General features: G+C 44.5%; 1 protein-coding gene across 1 annotated transcript; it reads right to left on the reverse strand.

Moving 5' to 3' along the window:
* Nucleotides 1-3,978: 3,978 nt before the first annotated feature.
* On the reverse strand, nucleotides 3,979-8,906 carry LOC102113338 (keratin, type I cytoskeletal 19). The gene is made up of 8 exons (XM_005531442.3): nucleotides 8,343-8,906; nucleotides 6,989-7,071; nucleotides 6,510-6,666; nucleotides 6,110-6,271; nucleotides 5,852-5,977; nucleotides 5,515-5,735; nucleotides 4,737-4,765; nucleotides 3,979-4,237 (listed from the first exon to the last, which is right to left on the reverse strand). Exons 1-8 carry the CDS (start codon nucleotides 8,757-8,759, stop codon nucleotides 4,218-4,220), a joined length of 1,215 nt encoding a protein of 404 aa, XP_005531499.1. The 5' UTR covers nucleotides 8,760-8,906; the 3' UTR covers nucleotides 3,979-4,217.
* Between the last annotated feature and the right edge of the window lie 8,000 nt (nucleotides 8,907-16,906).

Raw genomic sequence — 16,906 nt, forward strand, 5'->3', positions numbered from 1 at the left:
GCAGCCCTCCCTCCAAAATTCCTCCTCCCTAGAGGTGAGGCCAACTATGATGACATTCCTGACAAGAAGTGCTGGCAGCACATCGCAGGGGCTTGGGGTTTCTTTTTTAATTAAACAAAAGGCATGAATCAGATGTTTTTTCTTCAGGCTATAGTTCTGAAAATTGGAGTTTACTTCTCTGACATTTAAGAATGGAAAAACAAAGTGAGTTCAGCCCCACCCACTCGCCTATTTACAATGCTCACCATGGCTACCTTCAGAAAATCAACTTTTTCTAAAATTGAGGCTTAAGTAAAATTCTCCTTTCGTTGAAAAATGTAGAATCATCTCTTTATCTCACCGTTACTCCTTCTTTTCTATCTGCATTTTTTTCCCTTTAAATTTTTGGAATTGAATTAGAAATGTTCTTATTCTTGATTTTTTCTTGGAACTAATATGTAGATTTTGGAGTCTGAATTTTAAGTACAAAAAGCATCTATTCATGGCATTGTGTGAGGAACAATCAGCATCCATCGGTGTGCAAGGAAGAGTGGGAACAGTAAATTTATTAATTGTTATGAAATAGTCCAGAAAGGTAACACAGATTGAAACAACTCAGTTAAAAAAGTAAATGTGGGAGGACTAAGATCCTGTTACTTTGGAAAATGTAAAGAGGACGGGTTTAAGATAACACTGTTCTGATAGCAATACAAGTGTTTAATGCCAGTGTGCACTAGGAAATGGAGTATTTGAAAATAAGGCTCAGAGGAGTCACCTTAATCCTTCATTTAAAGCAGGAGTCTGAAACAGAAATACATTACAGAGCTAATAAACTGCCAGCGAAACTCAGGAATTCAGTCATGCAGCCCTGCTCGCCCTGCACAGCCCGGGAAGGCAGAGGTGGGAGGTGTGGGAGGCACACAAGCTGCCCGTGTGCCCTGCTGGGGATGGGGCGTGTGGGGAGCGCTGCCTGTTCTCTGCACAACACAGGAACCTCAAATAAAGCTTAAAGAGGAAAACTGATACATTTGTTAAAAACCTCATAAGAAGAGCATTGTTTTTAGCACAGTCTTTGACAGTACAGAAACTGAGCTTAGAACTCAGGGTGAGGATTTCAGCTAACCCAAGGCTTACAGGAGTTGCTGGAATAAACCAAGGGGGTTTCTGACATTTCGAGCTGGGATGTTAATGCAGGCACAGGGAATGCTCAGCATTTTTACTCAGAGATGAAACTCTGAGTGCACTTGGGAGGGAAGAGATGGCAGAGTCCAGCTGTGATGTGCCCTCACAGGCTGGCTCTGGGCATGGCCACTCGCTCCAGGCTGAGCAGAGCACAGGGGTGGGTGTTCACCGCTCTGGAAACGTGTTTCAAACTGAAGCTGGCCCTTTGCCACAGCCCTTCAGTTTTGCTGCTAGGCAGATTAATGGTCTGTGTACCTTGCCAGATCCCTGTGTCTCCATGGGTTGGTGGCTCAGGAAACAAGTTCAGACAAGCCCTCCTGAAGATAAAAATTGTCTTAAAGACCCCTGTAATGTCAATGCCCTGAATTGTGTGTATTGCCAGGGGCTGTTCAACTGAGAGAGTCCACAATAAGCAAATCATATTGCATTAAAAAAACCCAAGCAACAAAACACCACAAAATTTAGTAGGAAACTTTGGGGAGTTTTCATTGAGTCTTCTTTCACTCAGATGTGATAATTCCTTTGGAAGGTCAATGGTGAAACACACTTTGCTGCTTTCTAACATGCCCCAGGCATCACGCTGGATCAGTATCAGATGAACACTTACAAAAACCAGGTAGCAGATAAAAGCTGTTTCTTTCTGTTCAATATTTACCGTTGAGAAACAAAATAAATCTAGCAGCCAATACAGATCATGCCCCATAACATAATTTAGACAATGATTTCTACAGCATTTTCTCCTTACAGGCTGTACAATGAAATAGAAACCAATCACCTGCTGAAGGAAAAAAAAAAAAGAAAGGCTCTTTCAAGCTTATGAGTTTATTCTGGTCTCACTAACTTAGCTCAGAGATTCCTTATCCAGTGTCTTGACACACAGACTTGTTCTTTGCACAGTCTCAGCATTGTATCTGTGGTACCTGAACCCCTCAGTTTGTCATCTTCCACAGAGCTTTCCTGGAAGACATTCCCTGACATGTCTGTGCTGCACAAACTCTTTTGTTAGGAGTTTTGCTGTAGGATTAACGGAGCTGACACACTCCAGCCCCTCCTCTCAGGACAGCAAGTTCCAGTCAAGCAGCAGCTTGTTTGTCATCTCAGTGATCACTCTATGAGTGATAAAACCATCACTCAGAGGAGACATGACATACCTTTAGAAAACTTTTTTTTTCCTGAACCAGACTCTAAAATTATAGTGTCTGAGTGATTTATATCAAATATTTTACCAGAAATCCTTCACTGCCTTATAGATACAGGACAAAATCAATAAAATTATAAAATAAAATTAGACTAAGCTATAAAAACAAGAATTCAGGATTTTTATAGCTTGCATTCTTGAAGCATGAGAATTTCTTGTCAGACTTGCACATTTGTAGCTGGACAATACCAGAAATCCGCAACAGTGAGCTCCCACCCTGACTGGTTTTGTCACATGAAATTGCTCTCAGGGAATGGGATTTGTTAAGATTAAAAAACAAACCTGTAGCTGTTGGTTCTTTCATGTAAGGAGGTTTCCAGGTCTTGGTGTTGTAGGGAATAAGTTTGGTACAGAGCATGTGTTAATGTGTCTGCCTGTGCTGAATGCACAAGATCTTCTTATCCTGTAGTGAACCCCACAGAAATCAGAGCTCCTGAAGGATCCCCTGCACCCCATGTGCCTCTTGGGCTGCTGTTCCCTTTGATTCCTCCCATCTTTCCCCCTATTCTCCCCATCTTGTCCCTTTCTCTGGATCTTACTTTTTTTGACTGTTCTCTCCTGTCACAATTTTCCCCTGTCAAAGTGAAGCCACTGCTTAATGCCACCATGCTTCATTCCAGAGGCTGAGCTGGGATTGTCAGTGTCAGTAGTGACAGCTGATGTTGACAGGTCACCTGAGTCACTGCTGAACCAAACCCAAGCACCAGCACCTTTATATTGAAGAGGATTTCCCCATCTTGAGAGAGGAGGTCCAGAGCCTTGGGGTGCTCTGAGCCATGTGAACACTCCATTAATCCGTTGTGAATATCTAGTTGTGAGCAAGGGATCATGGACTTTCCCCAGGGCCAAGGAGAGAAGTGCTGAAGGATTTTATGATGTCTTCCTGAAACACAGACTGCAAACTGATCCACTCTGGGGGAGAGCAGTATTGGGATACTTTCAGTCTGGGCATATCCCTGTTTCCATTCCTCCCCCAGTTATGGAGAAAACTGTGCCTCTGGTAACAGCAGGAGCTGAGAAGGTGCTGGTTGGACTGGAGCCATGGTTTGCTGTTAGCACAATCCCTGAGAAGTTTCCTTGGCTGTCAGTTTGGGGAGAGATGGTAGCAAATCAAATCAGTGATTTCTGGGTGTTGGAACTAAAAGTGATAATATCTTTGCAATGGCATGAGAGGTAATGGGGCTGAAATTGGTGCTCAGGCTTTGTAAGCTCTGTGTGAACAGGGAATGGAAGTAAAGAATTCTCCCAACTGTGGCTCACCCCTGTGTGCTCCTGCAGGAATTATCTACCAGCCAGTATTGTACTTTGTATTTTATCCTATGAAATTTCTCCCAGCTCCTGCTGCTCTCCAGAACCACTGCCCATCCCACTGCCCCTGCTCTGCAGAGTGCACAGCATTGTAGTGAGAAATCCAGGTCGTTCTTGTGTCCCCCTCCCAGGGGCTGGGGATGTGCTGCCTCTGCATTCCAAGCTCCTGCCAGCAAGATGGAGCCAGCAAGAATCAGGATGGAACCTGAGCTCCCCACACTGAGCACTCTCAGGGAGGCTAGCTGGCTAATTCCTTCCTGAGTAAAGCCAAACTTTAGTGAAATATAACAGTAACTCAAAAGAAGCAAAGATTGCAAGAATATCATTTTTATTTGAGTAGATGCAGCAATTCAGTACATGCAAAACTAGAAATAATTGCAAAGCTGACCCAGTACGCATCTTAATCATCACTAAATTTGCCTAAACTTTGTGTGGCCAAGAACCTTCTGTGCTTCAACAGTCATTTCCAGCAGTTCAGAGAGATTTCTCTGTCTCAATCCACACATGTTGTCTGCTTTTTCTCAGTTTACAGATGAACTTTGAAGGACCTTCAGTGCTTGTCTCTTTTATCTGCAGTAACATGGAGAGAAAGAACAGCAATTATTTAAGCCCAGCTCGCACAGACCACTCTGTGATGGGTGCTGAGCTTGGCTTCAGCCTCATCTCTCATTCCCTTCTCTCAGAAGTTTTCCTCTCCATCACCTGGATTTGACTCATCCCTTTTATGACTCCTGACCTCTAACAGCTCAAGGCAGGTTTCACTGGCATGTTCTTGCAATTCCCCTGAGCTGGCCAAGCTTCAATTCCCATGTCCTTTCATCTGGGGAAATGATTAAGTGTTTTGTGCTTTACTTAGCCTTTACTGTAGCAGAGCCTGAGATGTTTTTCTGATATCTGACATCCTTTAATTGCTGAAATTTGTTCCATTCTAACCAGAGACATCATTTGTTACTTATAATTTTTTTTTTTCTGACAAATAACGCCGACCCCAATCTCTAGAACAGACACAACTCCTAGTTATGTGTATTTTAGAAAATAAAACTTCTCCTGAAAGAGAAAGGATTCTTACCAGCAGTTCCCGAAAGGGAGCCAAACATCCTGTGGAACAAAGAGAACAATTGAAAGGAGAGTTAATAAATCAAATGCTGCATGAGATGAGGATGTATGAAAGCACATTGTCTATCAATCAGGCACACTGTATGCAGTCAGGGAAGATATGCCCATCTCCCTGCACTCCTCAGTAAAGGACAGGGAGTTGTTGTAGGAAATATATCTTTAAACTGCATTGGGAAAAGACATTATGGAAAAGAAGTAACAGAGGAAATTAAAACCTTTCAACCCCTGCCCCAATTTTTTCCTCCTTGAGGCTGTGTGAGAGCCTCAAGGCCATAACTGGCCATGGGGAGGAAGAGCGAGGACCCACAGATTGAGCTGTGCTCCAATGTGGGAGTCACTCAGTGACTGTCTTCTCTTCCCAGTATTTCCTCCCACACTGATTCCTGTTGGGTAAAACCTGATAAGAGGGAGTTTATGGGAATTTAGTATTAATTGTTATATTTTGTAAAACATTATTAACTGCACTTTTCCTGACTGTGATGCAGTTGATCGCTTCAACTCTCTGTTGTTACTATGCTGCTTGTCAGGTCCCCTTCCTGTTTAGAAAATCTTTGAGGTCTCACTTCATGTAAATGGCAACTGTAACATTTCTACCTCCACCAGGGTCCAGAAAAACTAGTTTGTTAAAAACTGTAGAACTCCAGGAGTATTTAATTGTGTTTACCATGATGCTGTGGCAAATGAATACCATGACATGGTCAGACATATGAGGCTGAGCAAAAGGTTCTTACTGGGACTCCTGGCCCTCCAGGAGCTGTCGGTACGTAGCGATCTCTTGCTCCAGCCGAGTCTTGATATCCATGAGGATCTTGTATTCGGTGTTCTGGCGCTCCATGTCAGCTCGGAGCTCAGCCAGCTGTGCCTCGATGCTGCCAACCAGCCCCTGGATCTGCGCCAGCTGCGCCCCGTAACGCGCTTCTGTATCGGCCAAGGTGCCTTCCAGCGCCGCTTTCTGTCAGGGGAAACCACACACAGGAAAGGTTGCTGCCAGTGCAGGGCTCTGTGCAGGGAGGGAAGCATTGGCCCTTTTCAGTGGGGGGTTGTCAGGAATTGCAAATTCTGGCATACCATGCTGAGCTGGGACTGCAGCTCGATCTCCAGCCCTTGTAGGGTGCGTCTCAGGTCAGTCACCTCAGACTTGCTGCTCTGCAGTTGTTCGGTGTTAACAGCGACCTCACGGTTCAGCTCTTCAGTCTGAGACAGGGAAAACACTACGTGAGAAATGTGGGGGATGTAAGGTTGTCACAGCATTTTTCTGTGTGTTTTAACAGTTGTTTCTTTCATGGATTTTTTGGTTAGTGTTTGTACAATATGGAGGGGTTTTACCTTGCTGTGGAACCAGGCCTCAGCATCCTTCCTGTTCTTCTCAGCCATGTGTTCATACTGGTCCCTCATATCTGCCAGGATCTTGGACAGGTCAATGCCTGGAGCAGAATCCAGTTCAACACTGACTTGCCCAGCTACTTGGCCTCTCAGGGCACTCAGCTCCTGTGGGGAATGGCAGAGGAGACAAAAGAGGATACAACTGTAAACTGAAAACATTATGAACCTTCTGTCCTTTCTTCAAGGGCTAAGGCTGACTGACTTCCCTGAGATACTGGCAGGAGGGATCCCAGTCTACACAGAAATCTTTTCCTCAGGATTGCCCAGGGCAGTCCTGAGGGACTCCACATCTCCACAGGCTGTTTTTCTAGTGCCACTTTCAAATGTGTTTCTTGTGGTTTACCTCCTCATGGTTTTTCTTTAGGTAGGCCAGTTCCTCCTTTAACCCTTCAATCTGCAGCTCCAGGTCGGCTCTGGACAGGGTCAGCTCATCCAGGACCCTGCGCAGGCCATTGATGTCGGCCTCCACGCTCATACGCAGACCTTGCTCAGTCTCAAACCTTAAAAAAGCAAAATGAACCCATTCAGGTTCACTGATTAACCAGCCCACAAGAAACACAGAATGAATGTATCTGGGTTTGCAGGATTTATGGTGTAGCAAATGTCACCAAGCATTTCTCCACATATTTCACATTATGCAAAATTTTCAGTGGTGCAGATGGTGCTCTTAGCAAAGACATGAAGGGTTGAACTGCATGCACAGGATCAAACCAATATTCATACATGGGTTTTAGGGGCATTCCATTACTGTTTCACTGCCCGTTGGCTCGACAAGGACTTTTGCCTACTCATGAGATCTTTTCCCTCTCAGAAATTACTCACTTGGTTTTGAAGTCATCAGCAGCCAGCCTGGCATTGTCAATCTGCAGCACAATCCTGGCATTATCAAAGGTGGCATCAAGGACCTGCAAACAATGAGAGCTCATTACTGAGGCTGAAACAACTGTTATCAGCTTCCCTGCTGTGCAGATAAGAGTGAAGAGTCTATTTCATCTCTGGCTACAGCAAACAGAGGTGTAGGGAAGGATCAATGATCCACAGCACACACATCACACAGATTTATCATGTACTTCTGCCAGGATTCTGTTTTCTGGTGTATGAAATGGCTTTAGGTAAAAGTTTCCCAGTGAGACAAAACTACATACTGGCTGAGAGGGAGAGGACTTGGAGAGACCACCTTTGATCACATTTTTATTTCCTAGAATACTCAGGATAGTGTTTATTGATTCTTTTAATGCATCATGAAAGCCTCTGAAGGAAAATTTATTTAGAAGGAATCTCTGTTCAGTTTTACCTGGAAAGCATGTCTTCTGTGCCTTCCACTTCTAAAACTCAAATGGTCATCCACAAATTAGCTGTATGATTTCCCACTCCTATCTAAGGGGAGCAAAAGAAAGGAGGGAAAAGAATACTAAAATAACACTAACAGGAGGAAATCCCATTGCCAGTTCTGCCATCAGCAGAACTCAGATTTTAAATAGGGAGTGAATGTGGATGGGTTGTAGCACGGAGAAGCAACCTGTGTGGGAGTGGTCATGAACTCCAGGCTGAACTCAGAAAACTAAACCTCAAGTTTTCCTTCATTTATTTACATAGTTAATCAGCTACTCCCTGTGTTATGCAGGATGTGTATCACCTCAGCAATCTGTTATCAGGTACCCATGGGCTCCTGGGGCAAATCCTGCATTTATATATGGGATTGATTACTTCATGTCTGCTGTTTCCTTTTTTCCTATGCCAAATGTTTCAGTTCACTTAATTCCAAGGTTAAGTATGTGAAAAAGAAATTAGTCAAAACCCATTTTTAATTTCATTGTTAAAGCAGTGTGTCTGGGCCTCTGAGGGTTTTCAAGCTCTCTGGCAGGTGAGAGGTTGCAGAGACAGGCAGGTTGTAAGTTGTATAAACACATGCTTTGTTAAAAGCAAACATTATCAGACTTCAGTACTCGGGCATCCCCACTGACTAGTTTGTACCTCCTATTGGCTAGCATTTAAAAAATTAGGTAATTCCATATTGACTTTATCCCCCCACCCATTCCTTGCATTTACATCTCATCTCCCTCTCCTTCCCATGACCTGTAATGCTTTCTAGGGGTTCCTAAGGAACTTTTTGGGTTTTCATGCTTCCTTTGGAAGTGGAAATCTAAGATGATTTTTGATAAATATTTACACCTACCTTGTCTCGAAGGTCCTCAATAGTCTTGAAGTAAGGACTGTAGTCCCGGGCTGGGCTCGGTCCTTGTTTTTGGTACCAGTTTCGGATTTTGGTTTCAAGGTCAGAGTTGGCCTCTTCGAGCGCACGCACTTTCTCCAGGTAGGAGGCCAGGCGATCGTTCAGGCTTTGCATGGTTGCCTTCTCATTTCCCGACAGGAGGCCATCACCCCCATAGCTAAAGCTGCTGCTGAAGCTGCCCCCACCATAGCCCCCACCCAGGCCAGAGGAGACAAACCTGGCAGAGGACACGGACACACCTCTGCCACCAGATCCCCCGTGGATGCTGGGGGCCCTGAAGCTGCCACCGAAGCGGCGGGAGGAGGCGCCGGGTCCCCCCGCCACGGAAGAGCTGCTCTGCCTGAAGCTATAACTGGCCATGGGGAGGAAGAGCGAGGACCCAAGCTAAACTGCACCTCAGCTGCTGATCCCGAGGCAGGAGAGTGCCCTGCTCCCCCACCGCACCGCTTTTATGCCGGTGACAATGGGAGTTGTCTCCAGAATGTGTTATCTGAGACCCATGGAATTTATCAGCCCTAAGCCTTCTGCCAACACGGCGGTTCCCCTTATTGGTCAGTGCGTGTGGAGTGGGCTGTTTCCTTCCCCAGCACCTCACTCGAGGGAGGCCATCCCCTCCCCCAGACCGCTGCCGCTTGAAGCAAAAGGTGGGATTTGGAGGAGGCACCTCCCTACCGAGGGCAGCGTTCCTAAACCTGGCTGGAGTCTGCATGGAAACAAAGGGCTGAGGAGCGCACCCAGTGCGGCCAACGGCGCGGCCAGAGCGGAGTCACACAAAGCTTTGTTTCAACAGAGTGATTCAGCCTGATAACAGAGCTTGTAAAGAGCCCAAATGGTGAACAATGTGTGTGGACCTTCACGTTCCCACCCCTCTGTTTTCCCTCATTCCCCCTGAGAAAAGCTCTTCTTTCAGAAAGGAAATTTTCACTCTTTCTGTCTTTACTCTTGGTTCCGTTTGGGCTAACAGAGAACATGCTGTGTCTGAGAGTCTGGTTTTCTACAGACACAAGGATCCTTCTGAAGCAGCCGTGGCTGTATCTGTATTCGGAGAGAAGCAGTGAAATCCCTGAGTACCTGGAGAATGAGCAGAAACAAGTGTCTGATTACACTTTGAGCCCTTTGATCGCCAATGAAAGAGAGAAGCAAAGAGAAGAAACAGAATCACTTCTGGTCTTTGAGAGTCATGAAAATGTTATTTCTAAAATTTTCAGGTCCTCTGTTATCCAAGATGGATTTTCAAAAGCTTTTGTTACTGTGAGCTCCTCCCTGAGCATCCCTACAGCAAAAGAGGATACTCAGAGCTTTCCTTCCATTCTCTTTCTTATTCCCCCCACATTCTGTGGAACTCCTCAGAAGTGTTTTGGAGAAAGAGGAAGTTCTGGCCTGGCAGCACTTGCAGCTCCTGGGAGCAGACAGGCCTTTCTATACCTGTGAAAAATGCTCCAGGTGTTTCAGGCTACAGAATAGAGCTGCACTCCCTGTGTACAGAGGTGTCAAACTGCAGGGCAAATTCAGGGAGGGAAAGAGCAAACAGCAAATGGGAGGCCAGCCAAGGCACCTGTATCACCAGGTAACCAGGAGGCTGTATCAGAAGGAGGAATTCTGCAGTGACTCAGGTGCAGAATATATCACTGGGTACACACAGGGTATGTACCATGCTTCAGCCCCAGGACACCCCAGCGGAGCTCTCTGTACATAATTCTGCTTTCCACAGCTCTCCATCCTGCACTGTAACGTTGTGCAGCCTTTCCTCACAGGCCCAGGGACGCTCCTGCTGCCAGGGACATGCCAGTTCCTTCTGGAGACCTGAATGTCCTGTTCAGCATTGGGTGGGACAAACCTGCCCAGCCAGTAACTGCTCCAAGGGCTGTGAACAGGTGAAACAGTGGTGTCATGAGGTGACTGAGAGAAAGCAATTGGAGAACAGTTATTTTTTTATTAAATATTAAAGTCCATAGTTAGAGCGTAAAGAGCATCATGTTTTCCATACTAAACAGAAAAGCAGGAAGCTGAAAGGAGAATAAATACCAATGCATTCTTTTTGAGATCTATCTCCTGGTGCAAGGAGAGATGAACATCTGTCCCTCCAGGTACTCCTTCAGCATTCCTTGGACTCCCATATCAGCACCTCAATGCAGTGTATTTTTGAGTTTTGCAAAATAGAAAGCTTTTGCATCTGTGCTGCTGCATAATATTTTATGATCCAGCTCATAAAAATTAGGATCTGGAAGGTTTCTGGATGCCCTCTGCAATATCTTGAGTAAAAGCAGCAATCACCATAGATTGCAGTGTCAGAATATTGATCAGGCAGGTTGGGTTTGCATGAGTTTACAGGGAAGAATCTCCCAAAGAATGAACTGCAATTCTTAGTGGCAGTTTGGAAGTACAGCTGGAAGTGTCAGGAGAAGAAAGGCTTGGGACACACAGTCAAATGGATTAATCTGATTTATAACACCAAATACAGCATAAGCCTCTAGTATAAAATCAATCCCTCACACAGCATTTTTGCTAAAACTTAATTCTAAAACTTAACTTTCCATTTCTGTTTTACCTTAATGGTTGCATGTGTTTGTTTTGGTAGGGACTCCCTAAAGGTGAGAATGTGTACTTCAGTGCTTGGAAAAGCCCTCAGCACAGCAAGCTGAAGAAGGTGCTGTTAGCATTCAGTGTAGGTCTCATTTTCTCCCAGTGCTATAAACCTAATTTATGGTAGGGTCAGCTTTTCCCCAATAAGGAATGGTCAGCACAGGGAATTTCCCTTATCTGCACCTTATCAGATGGGAAGGGAGAAACATTTTTTCAAGCAAAGTCATCCAGTCACACCCAAGCTCCTGGCTGAGAACTGGTTCTGCTTTGCCTTTATCTTCTTTGCCTTGCCAGTCACTGCTGCTTTATAAAATCATTCATATTGTTTTAGGGTAGCTTTATTAATTGTCCTGTAAACCTTTTTTTCTTGCCCTTGAGGACACTGTTATATCCTTCTTTCTTTTCACACCTTGCTGAATTTCCTTCCAGGGATAGCTAATGCAATTACACTTTAATGAACCTGCTGAACATTTTAACCAACTTCATTGGTGCCTGCAGTTCCATGGATGCATCTATGGATGAATGAACAAAGCCAATTTATTATTCTGGATTTACCTTTTCAATTTTTAACTGTTTGTCCCTGCTGGTAATTCTTCCTTTCTGCCTTTGCTTTCATCAATGAAAATGTGCTGCTTTTTCACATGCAGATTTTTAGTGTCCATCTCATCTCTTGCTCGTATGAACTTTGTCCACCTTCCCAACTGATCATGACACAGGCCCTCTTAGGATCACAGCTTGGGATATTTTTCTCCCCTTTTGAAGATCAAAGGCATGAAACATTTGCAGCTTTTTAATTCAAGCACAAAATTTTCTATTTTTTCTTTTAAACTTCCTTGTGGGAAGAGCCAGTGACAACAAGCACTGATCTGCAGCTGGTAACAAGGTAACTGCAGTTATGGTTTGCCCGAGATACAATTCTCAGCTGTCTGGCTTTTACAGCCCATCATAAATCTTTTTTTTTTTGTTTTTTTTGGGTTTTTTTTGTTTTTTTTTAATCCTTACAAACCTGGCATTGCCATATATTCCCTGAATGTGCCAACAGATTGTGAGACAGGAATGTTGCTGTGCTGAAGAGGCAGGTCCCAGCACATGCACACACAGCTGTGAGTGGCTGAAGAAGAGGCTTGGGAAGAGCAGAGCAACACTGGGAATTTGTTCAAAATTACTATTTTTGCAAAGTAGAGGGATTGTGGTGAAGGGAATGCATAATTTCTGCACTGAAAGAGATGAGAAATAAAGTAGTGTAAGGATTCTGTGTTAACTGAAATTGTGAGAGCAAGACACAGGACAAGACATTTCTGTCCGGGGCTCTGGTTTGTTCATGGCAGGACAGAAATGATGGATCAATGATTTGAGCTGAACTGGAATGATTCCTGCCCAAGTTGCTGCAGTGCTATTGGGCACAGAATTCAATTTCTCAATGATTGCCATTTATAGAACATTTGAACAGATTGGTATGAGGAAAATACATAAAAGATTCTCCCAAAGAGCTCAAGCACTTAAATAACTGAGAGCAGTGTAAATATTTTGCAAATCCTTGAAACTGGCTGTGGTGTGGAAATGCTTCATTATTGTCCCTGTTTCCCTAGAAACATAACTAGCTTTAAACTCCTGACTCCTCCATCATTCCAGAATTCTAATGATAAAGTAAATTGGGGAGTAAAGTACCTCAGACAGGAAAAGAAACCAGATTTTCTTATTGTGTGATTAAAGATTGTGTGGGAAGGAAGGCTCAGTTGAGGCACCAAGCCCTAGGGAGTGCAAGTCAACTCACTGGATGTACTTTCACACTTCCTTTAACCTGTTATCTGGCTGGTAAATCTCAGCAAGGTATGATTGAGCTGGAAACTATTATTTGAGAGTCAAACATCCAACTGACAGGAGGATGTGTTCCAAAAGTCAGGTTTCTGCAGGCAGCAGCAAAGGGGCCTCTGCCAGAGCCCAAGGGACTGAACCTGTCCTGGCCTTGCTAAGGGAGGAGGCCTGGGGCTATCCACAGGGATCTTCCCATACACCACATGGAAAATTCCTGCTCAAAAATAAATCCTAGACTTGGGAGGGACACAGAGTAGATGGGGCTCATAGCACAGAGCTGCTTTATTCTGTTCCCATCTGTAAAACATTTGTATGTCTATTATTTATATCTACATGCTCATATATTTACACGCACATACTTGTATTTATAGATTTATAGGTTATTATTCCTCTTGCTGATTTTGTAAGAATATATGTTCTGATCATAGGGGCAAGCCACAGCTTCCAGTAAGGTCAGAGATTTGACTGTGCAAGCCTTAAAGATCAGTTTAAACGTTAGTTCTGGATCTAATTAGAAAACAAGGAGCTCTCTTAGTACCCTCCTGATAGATCCTTGTATTTGGGCTTTCCTGATCCTACCAGTGGTTTCATACTCAGTTTTTCTTGACAGGATTTCTCAGAGCCTGAAGATCTCTGGTTGGGTTCAGTGAGAAAATCCGACTGTTACTGTATGAGGGCAAACCCTGCAGCCTTTGGTTTGTGGAGCTGCTGCCAGGGAGGCATTTTTAACACTTGGTTCTCATGGCAACTCTCAAACCATGGAAACCCCTTTGGAGCCCTGGCTCTGGCTGCCCTGGCTGGTCACACAACTTTAAGGGACTAAAAGGGGATTTCTCACTAGTTTTGACAGTTTGTGGCACTTTCATAAAGGACTGTGTTACCCATGTTTGTGTGTACCAGGCAGTCCCTTCCCAGGCAGTCCTGGCTGTTACCTAAACTAAGAGCTATGGTTTTCCACCAGACTCTGACGCCCATATTCAGCTTTAAACCTTCCTTTTATTAAAAACTAAAGTTTGTGCCAATTGACTGTGTTTTGGGCAGCCTACCACCAGCAAAGCCAGTGACTGAAGTGCTTTCTGAGTGCCTTTTCATGATTTCCTAATGGATTCAGCTTTAATAACTGATAAAATCTGGTGACATGATTTTTAACAGCATTTTCAACAGAAAGGAGTTGTTGGAATTTGTTTAAAATCTTTGCATGTGTGTGTGTGAGCACTGTGAACTTTTGGGTACAGCTGTGATTTTTGATAGTCTGACATCAGGTTGTGGGAAAGAACCGAACTAAGATTGGGAATGTTGTCAGAAAATGTTGATTAGGGAGGCTGTGGGTGCCTTTGATCCCAACCCTGCGCGGGTTGCCAGGGCTGGGAGCACAGGTGTGTGCCAGGGAAAGGTGTTCCCTGGAGCCAGGCTTGGCAGAGCTGCAGGAGCGTGGGCTCCCGAACTGAGCTATTAGGAGTAATTGCAGCATGCAGAAACCTCTCTTTAGGCAGTACTAAAACAGCTCTGAGAGTCAGCTCCAGTGCTCCTGAGACTACGTGTTCACTGTCACTTGTCCTTTATCGTGGAATCATGGAATGCTTTGGGTGGGAAGGGCCCTCAGAGCTCATCCAGTTCCACCCTCTGCCACAGGCAGGGAAACCTTCCACTAGAACAGGTTTATCCAAGCCACTCCAACCAGACCATGAACGCTTCCAGGGATACAGCAACCACAATGTGGAAACACTTAAAGAAATTCCAAGGTTTGCTGGGATTAGCACTCCAAAGTGTTATACATGATGTGAAACCTAACAGAAATTGTTACAAGGAGATTTTCCTGCATGAATTCTCATACTTAACTTGGCTGCTGTTATTTTTCATGGTTATGGTGGGCTGGTAAATGCCAGAAATATCACAGGAGCAGCTTCCTTTCCTCTTGCTTTTTGTTACAGGCACAGTGAGTCAGAGTTTTCTTTTCTCATTCCTTGAGTCGGTGGTGGGCTGAGAGGGAAATCTGCTTTGTCACCTCCGTGGTTCCACTTCTGTGCCAGGAGTGCCAGAGCCTGGCAGGACTGTGCACAAAGGCACCAGGGGTAGCAGTGGGCTGCTCTAGCTGTACCTTGCAAATGGAAATATCGCTGAGGGTCTAAACCCTGCAGGTGTCAGAATCCTGATCCTGAGCAAATCCCCTCGGAGAACCCGGTCCACTGATTTCTGGTTCTTGTCTTGAATTTCTCTCCATACAGCCATTTCACCCTCTTATCTTCATCAAACCTCCTGAAAATGTTGTATTATCCTTCTGGAGATGATTCTTTTTCAGATGGAGCCATAAACCCCGGGATTTGGGGCCTTGGGAAGCGGGAGAGCTCAGAGCGCTCCCTGCCGGGCCGGCTGTTAAACACAGCCATCGACTCCAAGGCATGAAATAAAAATAAAAACCTGCCAATTTTTGTATTAATGAACCTGTCCTTTCCTTGTACGAACCGTGTCCCAGGCCCGAGGCTTTAATTTCATTTTGAGAGTGTTTTGAACAGTTTGTGTCACAAATCCTACTTGTTATTTCCTTGATTGCCATCAGAGGATGCTGAGCCGAATGGAAGGCCACACTGTCTGAGCCAGATAAATCCTGTCCCTGGTCCGGAGCTGTGGGACACACCACTGTAGAAGGATCACAGCATTCCCTTATGATGGCACTGCGAATGTGTCCCACCTGAAAGAGAGAAGCAGGAGACTTAGAAATGTTCCCAACAAACAGCCTAGAGCACAAATGGCTCCTTTCTGGGATTACAGACATTCTTCCGAGTTAAACTGTGCCTAAAGAAGGTATTTGATCCCAAAGTCCATTATAGCTGACTAGTGCTAGGGGGCTTGAGACAGTCAGCATTGGTTGTTAAGAGAGAGAAGTAAAAGGGATCGGAAGGCAGAAGAGTCCTGTTGTGACTCCAAGGACAGGCGGATTTACTTTGACTTTACAAACCCTTGTTTCCCATGGAAATATTTTCTCTGACTCATCCCTTTCCTGCTGTGCTGAGAATTCAGTTTGGATTGTAACATGGAACAGTTTGATGCATTTTAAAATAATACCTTGTTATCCAAAACGGTGATGTTTTACCTGTCCTGACTCTTTTTGCAAACCAAAGTGTGAGTGTAAAGCAGCGTGACAGGATAAGAAATGTTGGTGATTTAGGAGGTGTTCAGGAAACAATGAAGTCTCTGAGACCCACCCAAAGTCTGGGACAGGGCGGCAGTGGAATCACTCCCCTGCTATGTGGCTGACCCTGTTCAGCAGCTTCCTCAGCCCTGCAAACCAAACACTGAAATGCAGATTTCTAAGTTTGAAATGATTGAGCTATTTCACCCGTTTTCTTCCTCTGTTGAGCCCAAATAAGCTCAGTGTGGTACACCAAGTGGGGCAGGTTTAGTAACAACGCTTGAACCTTGCCTGCACCATGCCCTTCTCCACTCAGAGTTCCACACAGCATGGAGCTGGGAATGAGCCTATGGAATAAGAGAGAACACTCCTCCATGTGGAACTTTCAGGTAAAAGACCTGAGCTCAGATTTTCCAACAGGAGGAATAATCCCAACAACTGAATGTTGGGTTAGTAGAACCTTCACAGTCCTCGCTCATTTCCTGATCTAACCCTTCACTTTAACTGAACAAGATTAGACAGACCTCTCATGCAGAAGCTAGGAAAGGGCTGCTTGGAGAGGATTGATTTCTTGTTCAGCGACTCTAAGGAAAGTGGTTTTGATTTGACAAAATTTTCATGAAATTTTCAGGTTAATTAATCCTGATTTTTCGCTTCAGCTGCTGAAATGGCAAATCAACCCCTTGCAACATATGCTATGAAGAACGGGTTCCCCCATCCCTTTCTCTTCTCCATAGGTGTCACCGTTGAGTTTAATGTGGATGTGTTTATTCCTCTCCAGGATTTTATCTAGTCATCATATGATTTAGGATTCACACATTTCTTTGGAGCCATATTACATAATTCATACAACCTTAATTTCTTTGTGTATCTGACTTGTTACACCTAAATGTAAATAGAATATTAATATACCAAATAGACTGCTGGACACAGAGTTTTCTTTGCAATGCAGAAAGGTAAATCTTTATTTGAGGGATTG

This window comes from Pseudopodoces humilis, chromosome 29, assembly GCF_049639895.1.
Source record: "Pseudopodoces humilis isolate 2021_Gansu_Grassland_sample_001 chromosome 29, ASM4963989v1, whole genome shotgun sequence".
NCBI lineage: Eukaryota > Metazoa > Chordata > Aves > Passeriformes > Paridae > Pseudopodoces > Pseudopodoces humilis.